General features: G+C 47.4%; 1 protein-coding gene across 3 annotated transcripts in view; it reads right to left on the reverse strand.

The window, feature by feature from the left end:
• Nucleotides 1-27460, reverse strand: part of EPS8L2 (EPS8 signaling adaptor L2) — a 379476-nt gene that overhangs the window by 153067 nt on the left and 198949 nt on the right. For 2 of the 3 annotated variants that reach the window (XM_063944781.1, XM_063944780.1), the window contains 2 exons: nucleotides 17201-17255; nucleotides 14238-14275 (listed from right to left, as the gene is read on the reverse strand). In XM_063944781.1, the coding sequence (XP_063800851.1) occupies nucleotides 14238-14275; nucleotides 17201-17244 (82 nt within the window). In that variant the 5' untranslated portion in view covers nucleotides 17245-17255. Of the gene's footprint in view, nucleotides 1-14237; nucleotides 14276-14867; nucleotides 14900-17200; nucleotides 17256-27460 lie in introns of those variants that run through there. The other variant, XM_063944782.1, reaches the window with a different exon arrangement.

Consider the following 27460-nt stretch of genomic DNA (forward strand, 5'->3'; position numbering starts at 1 on the left):
CGTCTATGGGACCCAAGTCACGCTCCCAGTTCGCCCGAAGATTCGAGAGCGGGTCTGCGTGTATTGTTTGGAGGAGGTATGAGTAAGTGAAGGAGATCACCTTGACTCGACCCAAAGATTGTAGGAATGTTTTGATGGGAAATGGGAGGAGCGCCGGGGGGGAGTCTCCAAATTGCGCCTGCAAGGCGTGCCTGAGCTGTAAAAATCTGTAGAAGTGAGAGTTCGGAAGTCCAAACTCCTCCTTTAATTGTTGAAATGATTTCAATGAACCGCCACTATATAATTGGGACAGTGAGTCTATCGAATACGGAGCCCATACCTCCCCGCCCTCTAGGGACCTCAGCTCATTAAGCATTGTGGAGTGCCATAGGGGGGTGTCAGGGTCCATGCCTTCATACCCGAGCAGGCCCTTCAATGCCAGCCATATTCTCATCGCCTGAAAGACAATAGGAGGTAAAGATCTGGAAGGGTTTTCCCCCACCAAGACCTGTGCCGGGGAAAGGTCTGGGTAGTAGCACTGAAGGAACGCCCGTTCCAGCCCAGCCCCCCCCCCCTCCCGAAGCCACATACTGATATGTGATAGCTGAGCAGCATAGTAATATAGTTGGAAGTGAGGCAAGGCCAGACCGCCGTCCCTTTTCTGTCTGGTGAGGGTGGTTAATTTAATTCTAGCTCTTTTATTGGCCCATACAAAGGAGGACAGGACGCTATTTAATTTCCTGAAGAAGGCTGGAAAAATGAATACAGGGGACTGTAGTAGAACATACAATAGTTTAGGCAGGACTACCATTTTAATAAGGCCGACCCTGCCCGTCATTGTCAGTGGTAACTTACCCCAGGCTCTAGATTTGCGCACTACTGTTTGTACTAGGGGGTCGAGGTTTAAGGGCACAAAGTCTGATGGGTCGTTTGTAATTAGAATTCCGAGGTACTTGAACTGAACTGTCCAGCACAGTGGCAGAGATATTTTCGGAACCTGAGGGAGGGAGCCTATAATGGGCATAATAAATGATTTAGTCCAATTCATGCGGAGACCCGAATACCCACCGAATGTCTCGATGACCCGCAGCACAGTGGGCATCTCTACTGCGTAGTCTTGAAGGAATAGCAACAGGTCATCCGCATAAAGGGCTATCTTGTCAGTACAGGGGCCGGTACCTATTCCCTCGATGTCCGGGTGCGATCTGATCAGGCAAGCGAGTGGCTCTATGGCTATGGCAAACAGAGCAGGAGAGAGGGGGCATCCTTGTCTGGTGCCCCGTGTCAAAGGGAAGGAGGAGGAGATGTAGCCGTTCACCAAGACCCTGGCGCGTGGATTCTGGTATAGCAATTTAATCCACTGAATAAAGTTTGGGCCGAAGCCCATGCTCCTCATGACTCCCCACAGGTAAGGCCATTCAACGCTGTCGAATGCCTTGGCTGCATCCAGCGAGACTACAGCCGCGTCCGAGGGGAAGTCGCGGGGGGCCTGCAAAATGGTGTATAGCCTGCGCAAGTTAATGGATGTGGATTTCCCAGGCATGAAGCCGGTTTGATCCGGATGAATTATGGATTCAATTACTAGGTTGAGACGGACCGCGAGAATTTTCGCCAGGATCTTGGCGTCAGTGGGGATGAGGGAGATCGGCCTGTAGGAGTCCAACAACATGGGGTCCTTACCAGGCTTTGGAAGCATTATAAGGATCGCCTCGGACATCGAGGGAGGAAGGCTGTCAGTGACACTCATTTTAACGTACGTGTCAAGCAGCTGGGGACCAAAGAATTCTATATACTGTTTATATAGTTCCGTGGGAATACCGTCACTACCCGGGGATTTACCTCTAGGAGACACCTCCACCGCCGACACCACCTCTTCCAGGGTCAGAGGTGCGTCCAGTGCGTCCCTGGCCTCATGGGAGAGTTTAGAAAGGGGAATGTTTATCAGGTACAGGTCTATTTCCTCCGTGGAGCATGTCAGTCTGCTGTCGTAAATTTCTCTGAAGTAGCCGAGGAACATCTGAGCGATGTCGGGGGTGGCATCCACCGTGAAGCCGCCTGGGTCGAGCATTTGCGCTATCGTGGTCCCAGGTCTATCATAGTGCACTAAGTGGGCCATCAGGCTACCTGGTCTGTCCGCCTGCATATATATGTTAGTAGCCCTAAACAAAAGGGAACGTGCATTTATATCTGAAAGGTGGGCCAGCCAGGCCTCCTGAGCCACAAGCCAGCGGGCCTTCAGCTCAGGAGTACCCTCTGTCAGGTAACGCATCTCCAGATCCCTACACTCAGTCTCAAGCTGTCTTTCCGTCGCCCTTCTAGCCACCTTGCAGGCTGCAATTTTGCCGATCATTGTACCTCGTAAATATGCCTTGAACGCGTCCCAGACAACCGGGGCCCGGGCCGATCCCACGTTATCTGCAAAAAATCCCTCCCATGTGGACACCAACTCCGGGCATTCGCCCAGCTGGGCCAGCCAGGAAGGGTGTAGCCGCCAGTATGACTGTCCCCTCTGACATTCCCCATTTATTGAGAGCACCAGGGGCGAGTGATCTGACACCCCCCGTGCCTCGTAACGGACATCCGTCACGCCAGGCAAAAGCCCAGGCGAGACCAGGGCCAGGTCGATCCTAGAAAAAGAGCCATGTGTACCCGAATAACAGGAGTATTGCCTGAGGCCAGGATTCCGAATTCTCCAGACGTCTACCCACTGCATACCGTCTAGAAATTCTGCGAATCTAGATCCCGATGAGGCTAAACCGCCCCCCGTCCCCCGATCCCGGGGCGCCCTCCATCTGTCTAAGGAGGCATCCAACACAGCGTTGAAGTCCCCCAAGCAGATGACAGGGGTGTGTGGGGAGGAGGCAACAAACAGGGCGGCCTTTTGCAGGACATCGTATGAAAAAGGGGGGGGAACATACACAGACAACAGGAAAAAATTACGTGAGAATAATTTACATTCTAAGAACACGTATCTACCATGCGGATCTGTATTTACCCTAATCATCTCAAACTGTACAGTCCTCTTTATCATTACCGACACCCCTCGGGAATATGAGGAGTGCGAGGAATGATATGCCCAGCCCACCCAAGGCCTACGGAGCGACAACAGCCTATTTCCCTCTAAATGAGTTTCGCTTAAACAGATTATATCCGGGCCATATTTCTTGATCATCTTAAACACTAAGGATCGCTTTACTTTGTTGTTAATGCCCCGGACATTCCACGACAAGATTTTTAAGGGAGGCATGTCAGCCAAGTCATCTGCTGGAGCACATCACTCCTATCTACCACCCGACCCCCCGGCTCCTCACTCGCGCGGTCGCGCCGTCCACCGGCCCCGGACCTCAAGCCAAACCCCTGAGAACAGTGCAACCCCGCCACACCCTCCGAATGACTTATATGTAGGCTTCTTAAATTCAAAACATAAAACAGAAAAACTACTGGGGGGCCAACAGCAGCCCCCCAGCATCCCCCCTCCCCGTATACCTCCCCGAACTGTGGCATACCTAATTCCCTAACCGAACTCTAGCCCTGGAGAACCCAAAGCCTACGGCAACACTGTACTAGGCGTACAGATCAAACAACCCCAATATTTAAACCCTTATACGTTTATACGTTTATAACACTTCTCAGTAAAGTCCAGAACTGCTAAACAAGAGGAAGCTCCCCGGACTTATACTTGCGAGTTGAAGGCCCATAAAGGAAGGCGACCCGATGTCAGTCTGGAGCCAGCTGGCGTGCCCCCGGAGCATATCTGTCCAACCATGACGCCGCTTCCCTGGGCGAGCTGAAGAATTTAGTCTCCCCGTCCGCCACCACTCGCAATCTGGAGGGAAACAGCATTGAGTATGATATATTCAGGTCACGAAGGCGTCGCTTTATGGGGAGAAACTGTGCTCGGTCTTTTTGGACGTCCGCTGCAAAGTCCGGAAATGCCGACACCCGGACTCCATTCCTCATCAGGGGACCCTTCACACGTCCCAGGCGCAGGACGGAGTCCCGGTCCTTGTAGTGCAGGAATTTTGCTATAAAAGTTCGTGGTGGGGCACCTGGTGGTAAAGGCCGGAAGGGCACGCGGTGAGCCCGCTCCACTGCAAACTGAGATGTAAAGGATTCAGCACCGTATGCCTCTTTTAACCAGGATTCCAGAAAATCCTCGGGGTGTGTCCCTTCTTCTTTTTCAGGGAGGCCAACGAACCTCACGTTGTTTCTGCGGAGTCTGCCCTCCATGTCCAGGAGTTTGGCTTGTATCGTTGTGACTTGCTGTGTAACTGCGGACACCGATTGTTGCAGAGGGCCGCTGAGGTCTTCCAGGTTGGAGACCCTTGTCTCAGTTTCGCCCACCCTCTCCCGTACTCGTTGGACGTCCTGTCGTAGCAGTGATAAATCGCACTGCACCTTCTCCATCTTGTCTGATAGGCGTTGCTCGCTGGCCGCTATGGCCTCCAGGACCTGCTGGATGGAGGGTGCAGACGGCTGCGTGTTCGCCCCCGAGTCGGCCCCAGCCGATGGATCCATTCTGGCAGGGGGGGAAGGCTTAGGAGATGACTGCGTCGACTGAGATGTAGGCTGTCGGGCGAACTTCTCCAGTTTAGCCGCGGCCGCGCTCTGGCCGCCCCTCACCATCTTGTGGGGGTCCAGCAGTAATAAGAGCCCCGTTATTCAGTATCAAAAGTATAACCGTGGATGGTAAATGCAGTAACAGCAGCACGCCAGTCACTGGGATGGCCAGATGTTGTAATGAAGGGAGAAGGGGGACCTGGGGGGTCCAATGGTATAAACAAATGTGTCCAGTGTGTGGTATGCCAGCAGTATAAGCAGTAGGAGACAGGGCAGCTGGGACAGTGTCCAGTCCTCCAGCCCAGTGCAGTCTTCACCCACACTGCACCTTGCTGTATTCTGTGCCTCAGGGAGCTGCAGTTAAAATGGCCGCCCAGCACAGAGATCTCCCCCTCCTTCCCTCTCTGTACCAGCCTTCAGGGTGTCAGGTTGTCTTCTATATGTGGCCCTGGGGGTACAGGAGTGGGGTACCTCTCCTCTCCTGTGCCGCTGGTCGTCGCGTCCGCCTCGGGCGCTCGATCGTGTGCGCGCGCGCACGCGCCCGGCGGAGCTTCAAAATCGAGGCCGGGGACTGAGCTGCGGCCTAGGCCCGGAGTCCGGGCGGCCGCTGACGCGGGCCGGGAGCGCTCGTACACACGCTCCACAGCCTCCCCAGCACCGTCAAGCAGGAGATCAGTCCAGAGGAGAGCAGGATCGGGGCCCCAGGATTGTTTCAGGATTAATTATCCAGGGAGCTCCTCGATCCTGCTGCCTAGTCCTCTGCCGCCGTGGTCACGCCCCTTTTGTCAACATGTTTACTAGAATATGATACGCAGGAACACTAAGCAAAGATATCAATTAACAGAATACAAGGAAAATAATTTGATAATGGCATCTAACATACAGAACTGGCCATGTACAACTTGATCCTTTCTTAAAAAATGATGACGCTTGCAGAGACTAAAGGCCAGTAGAGAGATGTGTGCTGAGCGATCTTTCACAGACCGCTCAGCACACATCTCCTCCCCCCCCCCCCCACTCAGCACAGCGCGATGTGTGCGGGAGGGGGGGTGGGGCTGGGGCGCTCATTTCACCCAGCAGGTGACATGAGCGATTTGCTAGATTGTGTCGCGCATCGCTATCACTGTGGGGGGTACACACGGAGAGATCCGTGCTTAACTTCTAAGCAATCTAGTCAGATTGCTTAGATTTTAAGAACGGATCTCTCCGTGTGTAAGTGCTTTAAAACTGCAAGTTACAAATTGTGAACTCTGGACTTGCCTGACCCTTGAAATCACAAACAGCACATAACTATGGGGAAGAGTTATCACAAGACAAAAAGCCCTTTGATTAATCAGATGGTGATAGGGCTTTTCACTTTCATTACACTTGGGGAGTATGCAATTAGTTCCGATTACATTTCGGAGCTAATAAATTCGCCCCACTCGTATTCATTTAGGGTCGTTTTCGGCAGTTTTGAAGGCATTTTCGACAATGCCTTTTCATCTTTTTTTATTAAGTGAAAAGGAATTGGCGAAAAGTGCCTCAAAATCAGCGAAAATGGCCCGCATTTTCAACGGAAAACAAGTGGATTCGCTGATCCACATGTTTTCCGCCCCTGTCACATTTTTCACCTAGGCGAAAATATTGCATAGGGCGAATCTCAATTCGCCCTGAAAATAGCGAAAAAGCTAAATTTTTTCACCTAGGTGAAAAAATGGAGCTAATTGAATAATTGAATAATAATAAGAATTTACTTACCGATAATTCTATTTCTCGGAGTCCGTAGTGGATGCTGGGGTTCCTGAAAGGACCATGGGGAATAGCGGCTCCGCAGGAGACAGGGCACAAAAAGTAAAGCTTTAGGATCAGGTGGTGTGCACTGGCTCCTCCCCCTATGACCCTCCTCCAAGCCTCAGTTAGGATACTGTGCCCGGACGAGCGTACACAATAAGGAAGGATTTATGAATCCCGGGTAAGACTCATACCAGCCACACCAATCACACTGTAAAACCTGTGATCTGAACCCAGTTAACAGTATGATAACAGCGGAGCCTCTGAAAGATGGCTCACAACAATAATAACCCGATTTTTGTAACTATGTACAAGTATTGCAGATAATCCGCACTTGGGATGGGCGCCCAGCATCCACTACGGACTCCGAGAAATAGAATTATCGGTAAGTAAATTCTTATTTTCTCTATCGTCCTAGTGGATGCTGGGGTTCCTGAAAGGACCATGGGGATTATACCAAAGCTCCCAAACGGGCGGGAGAGTGCGGATGACTCTGCAGCACCGAATGAGAGAACTCCAGGTCCTCCTTAGCCAGGTTATCAAATTTGTAGGATTTTACAAACGTGTTTGCCCCTGACTAAATAGCCGCTCGGCAAAGTTGTAAAGCCGAGACCCCTCGGGCAGCCGCCCAAGATGAGCCCACCTTCCTTGTGGAATGGGCATTTACATATTTTGGCTGTGGCAGGCCTGCCACAGAATGTGCAAGCTGAATTGTATTACACATCCAACTAGCAAAAGTCTGCTTAGAAGCAAGAGCACCCAGTTTGTTGGGTGCATACAGGATAACAGCAAGTCAGTTTTCCTGACTCCAGCCGTCCTGGAACCTATATTTTCAGGGCCCTGACCACATCTAGCAACTTGGAGTCCTCCAAGTCCCTAGTAGGCGCAAGACACCACAATAAGCTGGTTCAGGTGAAACACTGACACCACCTTAGGGAGAGAACTGGGGACGAGTCCGCAGCTCTGCCCTGTCCGAATGGACAAACAGATATGGGCTTTTTTGAGAAAAAAACCACCAATTTGACACTCGCCTGGTCCAGGCCAGGTCCAAGAGCATGTTCACTTTTCATGTGAGATGCTTCAAATCCACAGATTTGACTGGTTTTAAACCAATGTGTTTTGAGGAATCCCAGAACTACGTTGAGATCCCACAGTGCCACTGGAGGCACAAAAGGGGGTTGTATATGCAATACTCCCTTGACAAACTTCTGGACTTCAGGAACTGAAGCCAATTCTTTCTGGAAGAAAAATCGACAGGGCCGAAATTTGAACCTTAATGGACCCCAATTTGAGGCCCATAGACACTCCTGTTTGCAGGAAATGCAGGAATCGACCGAGTTGAAATTTCTTCGTGGGGCCTTCCTGGCCTCACACCACGCAACATATTTTCGCCACATGTGGTGATAATGTTGTGCGGTCACCTCCTTTCTGGCTTTGACCAGGGTAGGAATGACCTCTTCCTGAATGCCTTTTCCCTTAGGATCCGGCGTTCCACCGCCATGCCGTCAAACGCAGCTGCGGTAAGTCTTGGAACAGACATGGTACTTGCTGAAACAAGTCCCTTCTTAGCGGCAGAGGCCATAAGTCCTCTGTGAGCATCTCTTGAAGTTCCGGGTACCAAGTCCTTCTTGGCCAATCCGGAGCCATGAGTATAGTTCTTACTCCTCTACGTCTTATAATTCTCAGTACCTTAGGTATGAAAAGCAGAGGATGGAACACATACACCGACTGGTACACCCACGGTGTTACCAGAACGTCCACAGCTATTGCCTGAGGGTCTCTTAACCTGGCGCAATACCTGTCCCGTTTTTTGTTCAGACGGGACGCCATCATGTCCACCTTTGGTAATTCCCAACGGTTTACAATCATGTGGAAAACTTCCCCATGAAGTTCCCACTCTGCCGGGTGGAGGTCGTGCCTACTGAGGAAGTCTGCTTCCCAGTTTCCATTCCCGGAATGAAACACTGCTGACAGTGCTATCACATGATTTTCCGCCCAGCGAAAAGTCCTTGCAGTTTTTGCCACTGCCCTCCTGCTTCTTGTGCCGCCCTGTCTATTTACGTGGGCGACTGCCGTGATGTTTTATCCCACTGGATCAATACCGGCTGACCTTGAAGCAGAGGTCTTGCTAAGCTTAGAGCATTATAAATTTACCCTTAGCTATATTTATGTGGAGAAAAGTCTCCAGACTTGATCACACTCCCTGGAAATTTTTTCCTTGTGTGACTGCTCCCCAGCCTCTCGGGCTGGCCTCCGTGGTCACCAACATCCAAAACTGAATGCCGAATCTGCGGCCCTCTAGAAGATGAGCACTCTGTACCCACCACAGGAGAGACACCCTTGTCCTTGGATATAGGGTTATCCGCTGATGCATCTGAAGATGCGATCCGGACCATTTGTCCAGCAGATCCCACTGAAAAGTTCTTGCATGAAATCTGCCGACTGGAATTGCTTCGAAGGAAGTCACCATTTTTTTACCATGGCCCTTGTGCAATGATGCACTGATTTTAGGAGGTTCCTGACTAGCTCGGATAACTCCCTGGCTTTCTCTTCCGGGAGAAACACCTTTTTCTGGACTGTGTCCAGAATCATCCCTAAGCACAGGAGACTTGTTGTCGGGATCAGCTGCGATTTTGGAATATTTAGAATCCACCCCTGCTGTTGTAACAGTATCCGAGATAGTGCTACTCCGACCTCCAACTGTTCCCTGGACTTTGCCCTTATCAGGAGATCGTCCAAGTAAGGGATAATCAAGACGCCTTTTCTTCGAAGAAGAACCATCATTTCGGCCATTACCTTGGTAAAGACCCGGGGTGCCGTGGACAATCCAAACGGCAGCGTCTGAAACTGATAGTGACAGTTCTGTACCACGAACCTGAGGTACCCTTAGTGATAAGGGCAAATTTGGGACATGGAGGTAAGCATCCCTGATGTCTCGGGACACCATATAGTCCCCTTCTTCCCGGTTCGTTATCACTGCTCTGAGTGACTCCATCTTGATTTGAACCTTTGTAAGTGTTCAAATTTTTTTAGATTTAGAATAGGTCTCACCTAGCCTTCTGGCTTCAGTACCACAATATAGTGTGGAATAATACCCCTTTTCTTGTTGTAGGAGGGGTAATTTAATTATCACCTGCTGGGAATACAGCTCGTGAATTGTTTCCCATACTGCCTCCTTGTCGGAGGGAGACCTTGGTAAAGCAGACTTCAGGAGCCTGCGCAGGGGAAACGTCTCGACATTCCAATCTGTACCCCTGGGATACTACTTGTAGGATCCAGGGGTCCTGTACGGTCTCAGCGTCATGCTGAGAGCTTGTCAGAAGCGGTGGAACGCTTCTGTTCCTGGGAATGGGCTGCCTGCTGCAGTCTTCTTCCCTTTCCTCTATCCCTGGGCAGATATGACTCTTATAGGGACGAAAGGACTGAAGCTGAAAAGACGGTGTCTTTTTCTGCAGAGATGTGACTTAGGGTAAAAAACGGTGGATTTTCCAGCAGTTGCCGTGGCCACCAGGTCCGATGGACCGACCCCAAATAACTCCTCTTCCTTTATACGGCAATACACCTTTGTGCCGTTTGGAATCTGCATCACCTGACCACTGTCGTGTCCATAAACATCTTCTGGCAGATATGGACATCGCACTTACTCTTGATGCCAGAGTGCAAATATCCCTCTGTGCATCTCGCATATATAGAAATGCATCCTTTAAATGCTCTATAGTCAATAAAATACTGTCCCTGTCAAGGGTATCAATATTTTTAGTCAGGGAATCCGACCAAGCCACCCCAGCTCTGCACATCCAGGCTGAGGCGATCGCTGGTCGCAGTATAACACCAGTATGTGTGTATATACTTTTTATGATATTTTCCAGCCTCCTGTCAGCTGGCTCCTTGAGGACGGCCCTATCTATAGACGGTACCGCCACTTGTTCTGATAAGCGTGTGAGCGCCTTATCCACCCTAAGGGGTGTTTCCCAACGCGCCCTAACTTCTGGCGGGAAAGGGTATACCGCCCATATTTTCTATCGGGGGGAACCCACGCATCATCACACACTTCATTTAATTTATCTGATTCAGGAAAAACTACGGTAGTTTTTTCACATCCCACATAATACCCTCTTTTGTGGTACTTGTAGTATCAGAAATATGTAACACCTCCTTCATTGCCCTTAACGTGTGGCCCTAATAAGGAATACGTTTGTTTATTCACCGTCGACACTGGATTCAGTGTCCCTGTCTGTGTCTGTGTCGACCGACTAAAGTAAACGGGCGTTTTAAAACCCCTGACGGTGTTTTTGAGACGTCTGGACCGGTACTAATTGTTTGTCGGCCGTCTCATGTCGTCAACCGACCTTGCTGCGTGTTGACATTATCACGTAATTCCCTAAATAAGCCATCCATTCCGGTGTCGACTCCCTAGAGAGTGACATCACCATTACAGGCAATTGCTCCGCCTCCTCACCAACATCGTCCTCATACATGTCGACACACACGTACCGACACACAGCACACACACAGGGAATGCTCTGATAGAGGACAGGACCTACTAGCCCTTTGGAGAGACAGAGGGAGAGTTTGCCAGCACACACCAAAAACGCTATAATTATATAGGGACAACCTTATATAAGTGTTTTCCCTTATAGCATCTTTTTTATATATTTCTAACGCCAAATTAGTGCCCCCCTCTCTCTGTTTTAACCCTGTTTCTGTAGTGCAGTGCAGGGGAGAGCCTGGGAGCCTTCCCTCCAGCCTTTCTGTGAGGGAAAATGGCGCTGTGTGCTGAGGAGATAGGCCCCGCCCCTTTTTCGGCGGCCTCGTCTCCCGCTCTTAACGGATTCTGGCAGGGGTTAAATATCTCCATATAGCCCCCGGAGGCTATATGTGAGGTATTTTTAGCCAAAAATAGGTTTTCATTGCCTCCCAGGGCGCCCCCCTTCCAGCGCCCTGCACCCTCAGTGACTGCCGTGTGAAGTGTGCTGAGAGGAAATGGCGCACAGCTGCAGTGCTGTGCGCTACCTTAAGAAGACTGAGGAGTCTTCATGCCGCCGATTCTGGACCTTCTTCTTGTTTCAGCATCTGCAAGGGGGCCGGCGGCGAGGCTCCGGTGACCATCCAGGCTGTACCTGTGATCGTCCCTCTGGAGCTAATGTCCAGTAGCCAAAGAAGCCAATCCATCCTGCACGCAGGTGAGTTCACTTCTTCTCCCCTAAGTCCCTCGTTGCAGTGATCCTGTTGCCAGCAGGACTCACTGTAAAATAAAAAACCTAAGCTAAACTTTTCTAAGCAGCTCTTTAGGAGAGCCACCTAGATTGCACCCTTCTCGGCCGGGCACAAAAATCTAACTGAGGCTTGGAGGAGGGTCATAGGGGGAGGAGCCAGTGCACACCACCTGATCCTAAAGCTTTACTTTTTGTGCCCTGTCTCCTGCGGAGCCGCTATTCCCCATGGTCCTTTCAGGAACCCCAGCATCCACTAGGACGATAGAGAAATTATTATTATTATTTTTATCCTTTATTTATATGGCGCCACAAGGGTTCCGCAGCACCCAATTACAGAGTACATAAACAAATAATCAAGCAGGAAAACAGCAACTTACAGTTGACAATATAGGACAAGAACAGGGTAAATAAACATAGCTACATCAGCAGATGACACTGGAATAAGTATCAGGTGGCAGAAGACTGCTGGATTTGGTGCAGCTGAAGATTATTATAGTAAGAAAAGGATAAGCACATTTGGGAAGAGAGCCCTGCTCGTGAGAGCTTACATTCTAAAGGGGAGGGTATTGCATTAAAGGGTTACCCCTGCTCCTATTAGAAGGGTTGTCTGGCTATCGCTCCAGTTATGATTTTTTTTTTTTTTATAATGTCTATATTCTCATATTAGTTAAACACACTTATCACCACAATCTGTGGCCGAATGATAAATAGGCCATTATGCTGTTGATCCAGCGCATGGAGTATTATCAAGCACTAGTATAATGGAGCTGATTCATCTAATGGATTACACTCTGCAAATGTTTGTATCTATGTTTACAATCTTTACTACATTATTTCTTTCCGTAAGTAAATGTAAATCAACACAACAGATGGCCATAAAATGGTATATAACAATATGGGCAGAAACACCAGCGCAGTCATAAACACAACAATACACAGTAAACACTAATTGCCCATACACACGGTGAGATTCGGGCTATGCCCGATTCTCACTATGCGACAGGGGCTAGGTCGGCACATAGTCAGTATCGCAAGCACGCTCATTATGTGCTTGCGATACTGACTATGTGTGATTTTGGCTAAGTGTCAATTTTGACTATGTCTTCTATAGAGATAGTAAAAATTGACTTGCCTGCACAGTCTATCTATTCTTGCAATGCTGACCGCGCGGGACCGCGCATCGGCATCGAATCGGGATCGCAAGGTGACTTTCACCTTGCGATCTGCACTAACTTTTCTTACGATTTTGACTATATAGTCAAAATCGTAAGAAAAAAATCTTACCGTGCGTACACACCATAAGAAAGAAGTATATCAAGTTCTATGTAAAAGTCCTCTAGGAGGAATTATACTCTATAAGAGGGACAGGGCCTGCGTTACAGCTTAATGTTAAAAACAATATCACCCTTAAATCTTAAAGTACATGCAATTATATATAACCCTGCCATATAGATATGTCTGGCACATAGATCACTAATTGTCAACTTTAAAAAAAATCTCGGTTTATACCAGAGGGTGCAGCCGTATGGCATGTGCAGGAGGGAAAAGGTGGCGCAATTGGATCATCGTGACCCAATTCTCAGCATTGTACAGAACTTCATTTGGCAAGCAGGCGCACTGCTGGAGACTGTCCCACTCTCTCGGGAGTCCGGGAGAACCTCCCCCTTCCTCCCCCCAAATTTATGAGTCTGACGGAAATTGCAGGTAAGTTGGTACGTTTGAGGTAGATAATGATGCTTGGAAAAGTGCACAGGAATGTAGGACTGAAAGCCCACACGTATAGGATACACTCAACTGTAAATACTGAAGTCAGCTGTATGAGAAATCATACGAGAATCACATTTTATTTACATTGCAGAAATGGAACAATTCTGCTTTATTACAAGGCATAAAATATCAAATATATGCCACAAATAGTTATTTTTTTACATAAATACACTAACACAGTGGTTCTCAAACTGTGCACCATGGCGCCCTAGGGTGCTGCGAGACACTTGCAGGGGTACCTTGGATTGGTGGTCCAGGACCAATTAAAAATAATTTATGGACAATGTAATAGGCTTAACCAGTGCTGGTGACTGCCAATCATAAAATATGTGGATAAACAAAAACAATTCATGTTCCTCACCACGCAACTGAACCTAAGGATGACATATAAACACTATTATTTTTTTTCTAAATTTCTCAATAATACCCCTTTCACATCGCACAAATCGACGCGGGTCGAGGTGTGGTGTGAAAGGGGTATGTTAAAATTTCCCGGGTCGACTGGCCTGGTATTTCAACACAGGAATAAAGTAGGGTTATTCTCAGGTTGAAATGCAGTATGAACGGGTTGCTGGGTCAACGCGACCCAGGACCCGTTCACATTATAGGGAGAGGCAGCGCGTGGAGATGATCTGAATCTCCAAGTGCCGCCTCCGCACACGTCACCAGTCTGGCAATATGCTGGGTTTGTGCTGCCAGGCTGAAAGGGGTCTCAAGCGGGTCGCACCTGGGACGTACCCCTGTACAAGTCCTGGGTTCCGCTAATTGCTATTTGAAAGCAGTATTAGAAACTTCTGGCTTAGGGGTGCCATGAAAAACATTCTGATATTCTAGGGCGCCGTGATGCAAAACGTTTGGGAACCACTGGACTAACACACACAGTAGGCAGACAGATAGACAGATAAATAGACAAGTAAATAGTCATATTTATATTAAACTTACCAAATAGATCTTTCGCACTCATTTTACTGCTTCCTCCACTGAAAATATAAAAAAATAAATGACTTCATGCACATAAATTTGGAGTCTTGCCTACTTTCACAGCCATGACTATGCATATTATGTGGCCTATTGTGCCTCACTGATATCATTATGGCATGCAGTTTAGTAAAATGATCTTTGATATAACTTGCTAAAGGCGATATGTCATCCAAAACTAATCATCGTTATAACCTAATACAGATATTAAGTGATTTCTCATGGACTCAGGTTTTGCTGAAGTTTTTTTTTCTTTGTGGACTGATACATTGAGGTGTGGGAGCTGATGTATCAAGCAGTGAAAACTGTGGAGAAGTGGACCAGTGGAGTAGTTGGCCATAGCAACCAATCAGCTTCTACCTATTATTTTATAGACTGTACCACATACTACTACAAAGCTGATTGGTTGCTATGGGCGACTTCTCCAGTGGTCCATTTCTCCACTCTTTTTACTGCTTGATACATGCCCCATAATCACTTAACTGATGATTTTTCCCCCCACATAAACCGCCAAGAAATTATAATTTTTTTAATGACTTATTAAAGATTAAAAAGTATTTTTAATAATACAGTATATAAAAATATTTCATTTACCCTGTATAAAGTCCCATTTTTGCACCCCCCCATCCTGTAACTAATGCATTTTTTTATTATTTTATTCCCCACCCTCCATCATCTAGCTTCAGTTATTTTATATACCCCTCCCCCACCCTCATTTGTTATTGACCCCTCCCTGCGGGTCCCCCACAAATGATCAAGGCTTCTTGTGGGGAGCAGAGGAACTGTGACCCAGAGGCGTAACTAAGGGGGGTCGAGCAGGGTACGTGCCCTGGGCGCCTTGGCAGGCCCAGCAGAGGGGGGGCGCCGGCGGCGGACAGGGCATCATGCCCACTTGCCCCCGCTATTGTTCTACACTGATCTATTCTTGTTTTGTATCGCTGCACACCGCTGCGGGCCGTAACGAAACAGGAGGAGGCGGTCCGGCTGGAGGAGGAGGAGGAGGGAGCCCACTCCCCTTTCCCCCGCTCTCCTCTCATCCTCCTCCATGACAGACACGCTGCAGCCTGCTATTGCCGGGGTCCGATGTCACGCTCTAGTCCGGACCACCCATTAGCCGTAAACCCATTTATTAATTTATTTGTTTTAATTAGTGTCCTTCCGGTCAGGAATGCATTTGCTGACCGGGAGGACGTTCCACATGCTGCAGCTCCCCGGCTTCGCCCCCCCCCCTCCCCCACCATGTGTCATCAACCAACTGTTTTCCATTGCAGCATGACTCGATGACATCACGCCGCCCTCTGCCCTCATCCACCCGGCCGCCACTGCTCTGAGGCTCTGAGGTGGAGCCGTGGAGTTGCCTTCACCTTGACCCTGATTGATGGCCCGCCAACGAACGCCCACCCACTAGCTAATGCCCGCCTGCCTGCGTGTATGACTGTCCTGGAGCTGCCTGCAGGCCCTGCTTGAATATCCGCAGCCCGCGTGTCTGACTGCGGTGCAGTCTGTGATGGGAAGTGCCTGAGCAGAAGAGTCCCGCCATCTGTTATCCTGTCGAACTACAAGTCTCAGTGATGGTGTGTTGAGAGATGACACAGGGGGGTAAGTGATGGTGTGCTGAGTGATGATGCAGGGGGAGGTGATGGTGTGCTGAGTGATGATGCAGGGGGAGGTGATGGTGTGCTGAGAGACGACACGGGGATAGGTGATGGTGTGCTGAGAGACGACACAGGGGCTAGGTGTTGGTGTGCTGAGAGACGACACAGGGGCTAGGTGATGGTGTGCTGAGAGATGACACGTGGTAGGTGATGGTGTGCTGAGAGACAACACGGGGGATAGGTGATGGTGTGCTGAGAGACGACACAGGGTGTATAGTGATAGTCATGTTCGCATGCCCCATTTTCAGTACCCATGCCCCTTCTGGTACGCACACATAGTTGATTTTATGTTTTTTTGTTTTTTTTGTGTGTTTTTTTGGGGGGACACTCTTCATCTTGCTCTGGGCTCCGAAAACCCTAGTTACGCCTCTGCTGTGACCAGTTCTGTGTGGGTGTGGCCAGTGCCAGTGGGTGTTGTACCGTCTACACTATCAGCTCCAATGTCTCCCTAAATATGTAGAAGTAGAAATATTGCATTACTGTGTGAGGAAAATAGAAATGCAAACCAGCTAGCCATATACATGAAGGTGGGCCTATTTTTATTTGGAACCGGGAACTTTAATCCCATCAGCCCCATTGTTAAACTGGCCATGGATCACTGATGGCCAGGCCATTATTTATTACTGATGAAGGAATTATTTTCAAAGTGATCAATTATAGCATTCATCTTTATGGCACTCTTTCTGATTATCAAAACTTCAATGGGAAAAGATTATGTAAAGATTACAGTAACAACTGACTGGACAGCTAGAGCGCCCCTCCAATCCAGACACAGTGGCCTGTTAAATACAGTGTATCTGGCTGTATACCGTGAAGATTCCAGTCAGAAGCAATGGCTATAAGCAGGTCCGAGAGAAAGCAGCAGTACATGTAAAACGACAACAAAAGTGACATTATCTGTAATATCAGGGAAATATTTTACTCATGTTAATAGTAATACACGTATAAGTACATTCAGTATATTGAAATACAAGGGGGAGATGTATCAAACTTTAGAGAGAGCGATAAAGTGGAGAAGTTGCCTATAGCAACCAATTAAAATCTGTTATTTAACACAGTCTATAAAATGGCAGAAACTGATTGATTTCAATGGGCAACTTCTCCACTTTATCTCTTTCTAAGGTTTGATACATCTCCCCATAAATAATCGGTGAGTATCAAAACCATGTGCAAAAACACATCTAAAGTAATGCCTAAAGTAATGGGTGTAACTTCCTATAAACCACAAAAATACCCAACAGTGTATCACAAGAGTGTTATCACAGTCCTTACTTGGCGGATCCATGCTTGCTCCCACTAGATCCTGACTGACTCATCGCTGCATCAGCTGCAAAAAATCAGAAGATGTGTTATATTTGGGCAGATAGCAGTCACTATTTCGCTCGCTTTTTCAGCAGTCTCATGAAATTATCAGCAACTTGTTTTCAGGTTTTTGTTTGGTCTAATGACACCGTACCTGCACTGTTTGCACTAGAGGATCTGGCTTACAAGTAGAGCCGGTTGTTTGGCCTGATCACTCATCGGATCTGGGGCCAATCCAGCTACACAAAGAGGTGGGTCAAACAGCATATATGACGGAACGCCTCACTCAGCGCAGTCAGCTGATGACCACACACTCAAGCTATTGCAGCCGTCAGTAAATTTAGATTTTCAGGCATAAGTGAACACTCTGGTTCCCATTTGATTTTTTGCAGGGAAAGATTGATTTTAGTTTCAAACATTTTTACTCAATTTCATGTTAGTATAAACGTTCCAAATTGGCGCACCTCGTTTGCAGCAATCACAGTGTCTGTGGTGTGATTTTATATAAATGAACTGTACATTGCACATTTGCCTCCTACACAGAGGTGGCCCTAACCAACATGATGCCCTAGGCTGGTGCCCCCTAGCACTGCTGCTAGTTCCGCCTCTGACTCTGCACTCCTTTTCCAGCACCATCACCCCTCACCCATAGCAGTCCTCATTTTGGTGCTCCTACCCCATATATTTTAAATCAGAACAGTGCGCACATTCGGCGCGCAGCCGAAAAAGGGGTGTGTTTTTTTGGGAAGGGAAATGACCACACAATAGTACTCCCAATTCAAATTACACCAGACAGTAGTGCAACTTTATTCACATTTTATCATACGATAGTGTCCCTTATTCACGTTACATCACACATTAGTACCACTTTACCTTATTTACGTTACTACTCACAGTAGTGCCCCTTATTCACACTACATCACACTGAATTGACCCTTATTCACATTATACCACACCGTATTGCTCTTTATTCACATTAGACCACACAGTAGTGCCCTTTCAATACATTACGCCACACAGTAGAGCACCTTATACACATAATACCACACATTAGTAATGCCATACACATACCACACAGTAATGCTCCTTACACATATGAAACACATTATTAATATCCTTATAAACATCATGCGCCTTACACATTATGCCAACCTTTATTGATGCCCTTATACACATAAAAATATAGTTAAAAAAAAGGGGCAGACTAGATGGGTCAAGTGATTCTTATCTGTCATCAAATTCTATGTTTCTATGTTTCTAATGTCCCTTACACATATGTTGCACATTATTAATGTCCTTATAAACGTAATGACACACATAATCCCCCTTACACATATGTCGCACATTATTAATGCATTTATACACTTGACACACATAATGCCCCTTACACATATGCACTTTTGCACAACGAACCTATCCACACACAGCACTCAAAAGGTCGCTAACACTGTGACCTCTGCTTAGATACAGATGTGTCCTCATACATCTTGCCTCAATATGCCATGCAGCTCCCATCCAGCTCTGCTAACGTTGAGCACTTTTTTTGCAGACAAAGCATCTTATTTTCATTGCTATGTGACTAGGATGCACAAGCAGCTTATGCTGATTAAAATGATAATTAGCATGCCTATGTGTGCGACTGTGGCTGTATCTGCAGACGAAATGCTACATTAAAGTAATTTCCAGTAATGCACTGTAACATAACATTTCATATGCAGATATAGCCGCAGTCACACACAGAATATAGGCATGCCGCATATCATTTTAATCAGCAGAATCTTCTTGTGCCCATTCCAAATGCCCTAGGCATTTGCCTAAATTGCCAACGCCTAAGACTGGCACTGCTCCTACATTACTGCACTCACATTTTTACATCAGAAAACAATGCACATTGTATAAGATCAGGTACATATTTTCAAATACAGATGGCATTTGATTTGTCTGTGGTTAGAGCATTTTTGGAGTTTTACATGTGTTTAGAAAGTGGAGGTACAATCGCTTTACTAGGCAAAATGAATTAACACTGATAGTAGGAAGACATAAATGACATGAGAATTACTGTTCTTGATAATTGCTCACAGTGGGGCTGATGCTGAGGTGGATGTATCGGGTTAGGTATGAAAATACTATCCTGACCAGGGGCGGGTTGGGAACAAAAAGCGGCCCTGGAAAAATTTGTACTAGTGGCCCCACATGGGCAGCACCAGAGGTGTAAGGTCTAGCCATGGGCCATGGCAGCAGCACCCTCCCCCCAAGACTTTCCAGATAGTGGGGATGTCCAGCATCAAGGGGAAGTTAAAAGGATAAATATTATGAGCACATTATATGATACACCTTTAGAATTAAGGAAACTATATAATTCTTTAGAAATATATATTTTCTTGCTTATTACACCAGCCGCGTATCCCAATCACTATTCACTCAATCTTATATGTCAGCCAAGCAGGCAGGCAGAGCATACACTAGATCATCTGCCATCACAGGCTAAGTGGCAAAGAAATTTTCATATAAGAAAATTATTTTGCATCTTGTTCATTATGTCTATAAATAGGACCACATGTCCTCAAACAAAACAGACCCCACAAGTGCGTCGGCCCACCGGGAATCTTCCCTGTGAGCCCTATGGCCAATCCGCCTCTGATCCTGACGGTCAAAATCTCAACGGATTCCAGTGAGTATTGTAAACCTACCCCTAATCCACTCCACCCACAACATAACCCTAAGCCTCCCTTTCAGCAGCCTAACACTAACCACCGCTGGGGCCCACAGCCAAACCCTAACACCCCCTCCCCCCCCCCCCCCCCCGTTCAAAAACTTGTTATTTCTCTATGAAAGATTGTCTTCGCTTTAGGTCGCTTTAGTTATGAACTATTGCCTACAAAAATGTTTCAGTATCCATTTATATAAAGTGAATGGTCAGGGGTGTATCTAGGGGTATCTAGGGGTCTAGGGTGTATCTTGCCCTTGGCAAAGTAAAGGACTGGTACCCCTCTCCCCCCTATTTGAACTATTGAAGGCGCATGTGCCAAAAAAGGGTCGTGGCCACTCAATAGTGCCCAAATTCAAATTACACCACATAGTAGCGTCCCTTACTCACATTACACAGCACAGTAATGTCCGTTATTCACATTATGCTACACAGTGGTGTGGATAGACAGATAAACAGATAGATAGTTAGATAGACAGACAGACAGACAGACAGACAGACAGAGTGTGTGTGTGTGTGTGTGTGTGTGTGTGTGTGTGTGTGTGTGTATATATATATATATATAATATATATAGCGCTCTGGAAACGAGGGCGTGGCCACTCTAAAGTGGGTATGTCCGTCAGTGTAGTTTACCACACTATGTACCTCTTATACACATTGTGCACCACAATAGTAGGACCCCTTATACTATCTAGTACTGGTGCCCCTTTCACATTATAGCACACGGTATGAGCCGAAATTCACATTACAGCACACAGAATGAGCCAAAATTCACATTATAGTACACAGAATGAGCCGAAATTCACATTATACCACACTGTATGAGCCGAAATTCACATTATACCACACGGTATGAGCCGAAATTCACATTATACCTCACGGTATGAGCCGAAATTCACATTATACCATACGGTATGAGCCGAAATTCACATTATAGCACACGGTATGAGCCAAAATTCACATTATAGCACCCAGAATGAGCCGAAATTCACATTATAGCACACAGAATTAGCCGAAATTCACATTACACCACGCGGTATGAGCCAAAATTCACATTATAGCACACAGTATGAGCCGAAATTCACATTATAGCATCATAACAGGCAGCACTCAAAGACTCCAAAATAGTAAAATATCCCAACAAGGTGGTTTTATTCATCTATTATTATTATTATTATTAACAACAGTTTCTTATGTAGCGCAGCATATTCCGTTGCGCTTTACAATTAGAACAACAGTAATAGAACAAAACTGGGCAAAAACAGACAGACACAGAGGTTGGATGGCCCTGCTCGCAAGCTTACAATCTATATGTTTCAGGGATGGTCTCCCAAGGGCTGCTGGGAGCTGTAGTTAAAGTAGTTTCTTGATAGTAGTGCGGTGCCGGCCCCCAGCGCCAATTACAGTGGCTGCCGCTGCTGCCTGCTATAATTATTTCTGGGCGTCAGTGCAGGTGAGGGACTACCCGGGGGAGGGTGGGGGGGGTGCGATGACTCGGGGCTGGACTGCTGCTGCCACAAAAATGTAATCTACCGACTAGCTGCGGGTGGTACCGCTGGGCAGCGCCCCTCCTCGACTGGCGCCTCTGGCGAGTGCCATCCTGGCCAATGGCTAGATACGCCTCCGTGAATGGTCTTTGTATCAGATGGTTCCGACATGTTTTGCACTTCTGACGGACAATTTGGGGCACATCTGACTGTGTGTAATTATTGTCTATCTGCGCTAACTGTGCAGCACCAAACGGCTGATCCTTCAGAGTGTGTGGCTAATAAGTTGTACATCAATATGGTCACACATCGCTCCAAATATGCAATCACACCATGCCATGCAACATCATAGTATAAGGCTTATTGCATAAGGACATTATATCATGTTCTGCACTGTGCTTTATACTGCAATGCAATATAGCACTGTGACATATACACTCAGTAGTGATGTGCACCGGACATTTTTCGGGTTTTGTGTTTTGGTTTTGGGTTCGGTTCCGCGGCCGTGTTTTGGATTCGGACGCGTTTTGGCAAAACCTCACCGAAATTTTTTTGTCGGATTCGGGTGTGTTTTGGATTCGGGTGTTTTTTTCAAAAACCCCCCAAAAACAGCTTAAATCATAGAATTTGGGGGTCGCTTTGATCCCAAAGTATTATTAACCTCAATAACCATAATTTCCACTCATTTTCAGTCTATTCTGAACACCTCACAATATTATTTTTAGTCCTAAAATTTGCACCGAGGTCGCTGTGTGACTAAGCTAAGCGACCCAAGTGGCCGACACAAACACCTGGCCCATCTAGGAGTGGCACTGCAGTGTCAGACAGGATGGCACTTGAAAAAAATACTCCCCAAACAGCACATGACGCAAAGAAAAAAAGAGGCGCAATGAGGTAGCTGTGTGACTAAGATAAGCGACCCAAGTGGCCGACACAAACACCTGGCCCATCTAGGAGTGGCACTGCAGTGTCACGCAGGATGGCCCTTCAAAAAAATACTCCCCAAACAGCACATGACGCAAAGAAAAAAAGAGGCGCAATAAGGTAGCTGTGTGACTAAGCTAAGCGACCCAAGTGGCCGACACAAACACCTGGCCCATCTAGGAGTGGCACTGCAGTGTCAGACAGGATGGCACTTGAAAAAAATACTCCCCAAACAGCACATGACGCAAAGAAAAAAAGAGGCGCAATGAGGTAGCTGTGTGACTAAGCTAAGCGACCCAAGTGGCCGACACAAACACCTGGCCCATCTAGGAGTGGCACTGCAGTGTCACGCAGGATGGCCCTTCAAAAAAATACTCCCCAAACAGCACATGACGCAAAGAAAAATGAAAGAAAAAAGAGGTGCAAGATGGAATTGTCCTTGGGCCCTCCCACCCACCCTTATGTTGTATAAACAGGACATGCACACTTTAACGAACCCATCATTTCAGCGACAGGGTCTGCCACACGACTGTGACTGAAATGACTGGTTGGTTTGGGCCCCCACTAAAAAAGAAGCAATCAATCTCTCCTTGCACAAACTGGCTCTACAGAGGCAAGATGTCCACCTCATCATCATCGTCCGATTCATCACCCCTTTCACTGTGTACATCCCCCTCCTCACAGATTATTAATTCGTCCCCACTGGAATCCACCATCTCAGGTCCCCGTGTACTTTCTGGAGGCAATTGCTGCTGGTGAATGTCTCCACGGAGGAATTGATTATAATTCATTTTAATGAACATCATCTTCTCCACATTTTCTGGAAGTAACCTCGTACGCCGATTGCTGACAAGGTGAGCGGCGGCATTAAACACTCTTTCGGAGTACACACTGGAGGGAGGGCAACTTAGGTAGAATAAAGCCAGTTTCTGCAAGGGCCTCCAAATTGCCTCTTTTTCCTGCCAGTATACGTACGGACTGTCTGACGTGCCTACTTGGATGCGGTCACTCATATAATCCTCCACCATTCTTTCAATGGTGAGAGAATCATATGCAGTGACAGTAGACGACATGTCAGTAATCGTTGGCAGGTCCTTCAGTCCGGACCAGATGTCAGCACTCGCTCCAGACTGCCCTGCATCACCGCCAGCGGGTGGGCTCAGAATATGTAGCCTTTTCCTCGCACCCCCAGTTGCGGGAGAATGTGAAGGAGGAGATGTTGACGGGTCACGTTCCGCTTGACTTGACAATTTTCTCACCAGCAGGTCTTTGAACCCCTGCAGACTTGTGTCTGCCGGAAAGAGAGATACAATGTAGGTTTTAAATCTAGGATTCGAGCACGGTGGCCAAAATGTAGTGCTCTGATTTCAACAGATTGACCACCCGTGAATCCTGGTTAAGCGAATGAAGGGCTCCATCCACAAGTCCCACATGCCTAGCGGAATCGCTCTGTTTTAGCTCCTCCTTCAATGTCTCCAGCTTCTTCTGCAAAAGCCTGATGAGGGGAATGACCTGACTCAGGCTGGCAGTGTCTGAACTGACTTCACGTGTGGCAAGTTCAAAAGGTTGCAGAACCTTGCACAACGTTGAAATCATTCTCCACTGCGCTTGAGTCAGGTGTATTCCCCCTCCTTTGCCTATTTCGTGGCCAGGTGTATAGGCTTGAATGGCCTTTTGCTGCTCCTCCATCCTCTGAAGCATATAGAGGGTTGAATTCCACCTCGTTACCACCTCTTGCTTCAGATGATGGCAGGGCAGGTTCAGGTGTTTTTGGTGGTGCTCCAGTCTTCTGTACGCGGTGCCTGTACGCCGAAAGTGGCCCGCAATTCTTCTGGCCACCGACAGCATCTCTTGCACGCCCCTGTCGTTTTTTAAATAATTCTGCACCACCAAATTCAAGGTATGTGCAAAACATGGGGCGTGCTGGAATTTGCCCAGATGTAATGCACGCACAATATTGCTGGCGTTGTCCGATGCCACAAATCCCCAGGAGAGTCCAACTGGGGTAAGCCATTCTGCGATGATCTTCCTCAGTTGCCGTAAGAGGTTTTCAGCTGTGTGCGTATTCTGGAAAGCGGTGATACAAAGCGTAGCCTGCCTAGGAACGAGTTGGCGTTTGCGAGATGCTGCTACTGGTGCCGCCGCTGCTGTTCTTGCAGCGGGAGGCAATACATCTACCCAGTGGGCTGTCACAGTCATGTAGTCCTGAGTCTGCCCTGCTCCACTTGTCCACATGTCCGTGGTTAAGTGGACATTGGGTACAACTGCATTTTTTAGGACACTGGTGACTCTTTTTCTGAGGTCTGTGTACATTTTCGGTATCGCCTGCCTAGAGAAATGGAACCTAGATGGTATTTGGTACCGGGGACACAGTACCTCAATCAAGTCTATAGTTGGCTCTGAAGTAACGATGGATACCGGAACCACGTTTCTCACCGCCCAGGCTGCTAAGGCCTCAGTTATCCGCTTTGCAGCAGGATGACTGCTGTGATATTTCATCTTCCTCGCAAAGGACTGTTGGACAGTCAATTGCTTACTGGAAGTAGTACAAGTGGTCTTCCGACTTCCCCTCTGGGATGACGATCGACTCCCAGCAGCAACAACAGCAGCGCCAGCAGCAGTAGGCGTTACACTCAAGGATGCATCGGAGGAATCCCAGGCAGGAGAGGACTCGTCAGACTTGCCAGTGACATGGCCTGCAGGACTATTGGCATTCCTGGGTAAGGAGGAAATTGACACTGAGGGAGTTGGTGGTGTGGTTTGCGGGAGCTTGGTTACAAGAGGAAGGGATTTACTGGTCAGTGGACTGCTTCCGCTGTCGCCCAAAGTTTTTGAACTTGTCACTGACTTATGATGAATGCGCTGCAGGTGACGTATAAGGGAGGATGTTCCGAGGTGGTTAACGTCCTTACCCCTACTTATTACAGCTTGACAAAGGCAACACACGGCTTGACACCTGTTGTCTGCATTTGTGTTGAAATAATTCCACACCGAAGAGCTGATTTTTTTTGTATTTTGACCAGGCATGTCAATGGCCATATTCCTCCCACAGACAACAGGTGTCTCCCCGGGTGCCTGACTTAAACAAACCACCTCACCATCAGAATCCTCCTTGTCAATTTCCTCCCCAGCGCCAGCAACACCCATATCCTCATCCTGGTGTACTTCAACACTGACATCTTCAATTTGACTATCAGGAACTGGACTGCGGGTGCTCCTTCCAGCACTTGCAGGGGGCGTGCAAATGGTGGAAGGCGCAAGCTCTTCCCATCCACTGTTGGGAAGGTCAGGCATCGCAACCGACACAATTGGACTCTCCTTGGGGATTTGTGATTTCGAAGAACGCACAGTTCTTTGCTGTGCTTTTGCCAGCTTAAGTCTTTTCTTTTTTCTAGCGAGAGGATGAGTGCTTCCATCCTCATGTGAAGCTGAACCACTAGCCATGAACATAGGCCAGGGCCTCAGCCGTTCCTTGCCACTCCGTGTCGTAAATGGCATATTGGCAAGTTTACGCTTCTCCTCAGACGCTTTTAATTTTGATTTTTGGGTCATTTTACTGATCTTTTGTGTTTTGGATTTTACATGCTCTGTACTATGACATTGGGCATCGGCCTTGGCAGACGACGTTGATGGCATTTCATCGTCTCGGCCATGACTAGTGGCAGCAGCTTCAGCACGAGGTGGAAGTGGATCTTGATCTTTCCCTATATTTTTAACCTCCACATTTTTGTTCTCCATATTTTAATGCGCACAACTAAAAGGCACCACAGGTATACAATGTAGATGGATGGATACTATAGTATACTTATGGACGACGAGTGACGACACAGAGGTAGGTACAGCAGTGGCCTACCGTACTGCTATATACAGTATAATGGACCTGGTGGACACTGTCAGCAGACTGCGTTTATAGTATAAAAAAAAAAAGACACCACAGGTATACAATGTAGATGGATGGATACTATAGTATACTTATGGACGACGAGTGACGACACAGAGGTAGGTACAGCAGTGGCCTACCGTACTGCTATATACAGTATAATGGACCTGTTGGACACTGTCAGCAGACTGCGTTTATAGTATAAAAAAAAAAAAGACACCACAGGTATACAATGTAGATGGATGGATACTATAGTATACTTATGGACGACGAGTGACGACACAGAGGTAGGTACAGCAGTGGCCTACCGTACTGCTATATACAGTATAATGGAGCTGGTGGACACTGTCAGCAGACTGCGAAACTAGTATAAAAAAAAGCCACCACAGGAGTGTTTTTCAGGCAGACAAACGTATACTGGTGGTCACTGTCAGCAAAACTGTGCACTGTACTCCTGCTATAACTGCTCCCCAGTCCCCACAATTAGGCAGTGTGAGCACTCAGCACAGATATATATCATGCAGCACACGGAGCACAGATATGGTATGGAGCATTTTTTTCAGGCAGAGAACGGATAAAAAACTAGCAAAACTCTGCACTGTACTCCTCCTAACAGCTGCTCCCCAGTCCCCAATCCTCCCCACAATAAGCTAAGCAATCAGATCAACTGTGTAGTATACTATTAATAATTAACTATATAAACGGAGAGGACGCCAGCCACGTCCTCTCCCTATCAATCTCAATGCACGTGTGAAAATGGCGGCGACGCGCGGCTGCTTATATAGAATCCGAATCTTGCGAGAATCCGACAGCGGGATGATGACGTTCGGGCGCGCTCGGGTTAGCCGAGCAAGGCGGGAGGATCCGAGTCTGCTCGGACCCGTGTAAAAAATGTAAAGCTCGGGTGGGTTCGGTTTCTATATATATATATAGAATATATATATATATAATTCTCTGAATATAGCTCATCACTAATATACAGTACCAAATAATTTCCAGTTTTGTGCTGGAATTCCATGTTCCACTATATATGTTCCTGTAATTCATTTATGTTTACGTTATAATCACTGATATTTATCTTATTAACCATCACATTTACGATTTCCGTAATAACTTAAATTTATTGTTAAAACATTTCAGCTAAATATGTATTTCAATTTTCAGTGAAAAACAACTCCCTAAGGGCGGGAGTCTACTGTATGGGGGTGATTCAGACCTGATCGTAGATATG

Source organism: Pseudophryne corroboree, chromosome 11 (assembly GCF_028390025.1).
Source record: "Pseudophryne corroboree isolate aPseCor3 chromosome 11, aPseCor3.hap2, whole genome shotgun sequence".
Classification (NCBI taxonomy): Eukaryota; Metazoa; Chordata; class Amphibia; order Anura; family Myobatrachidae; genus Pseudophryne; species Pseudophryne corroboree.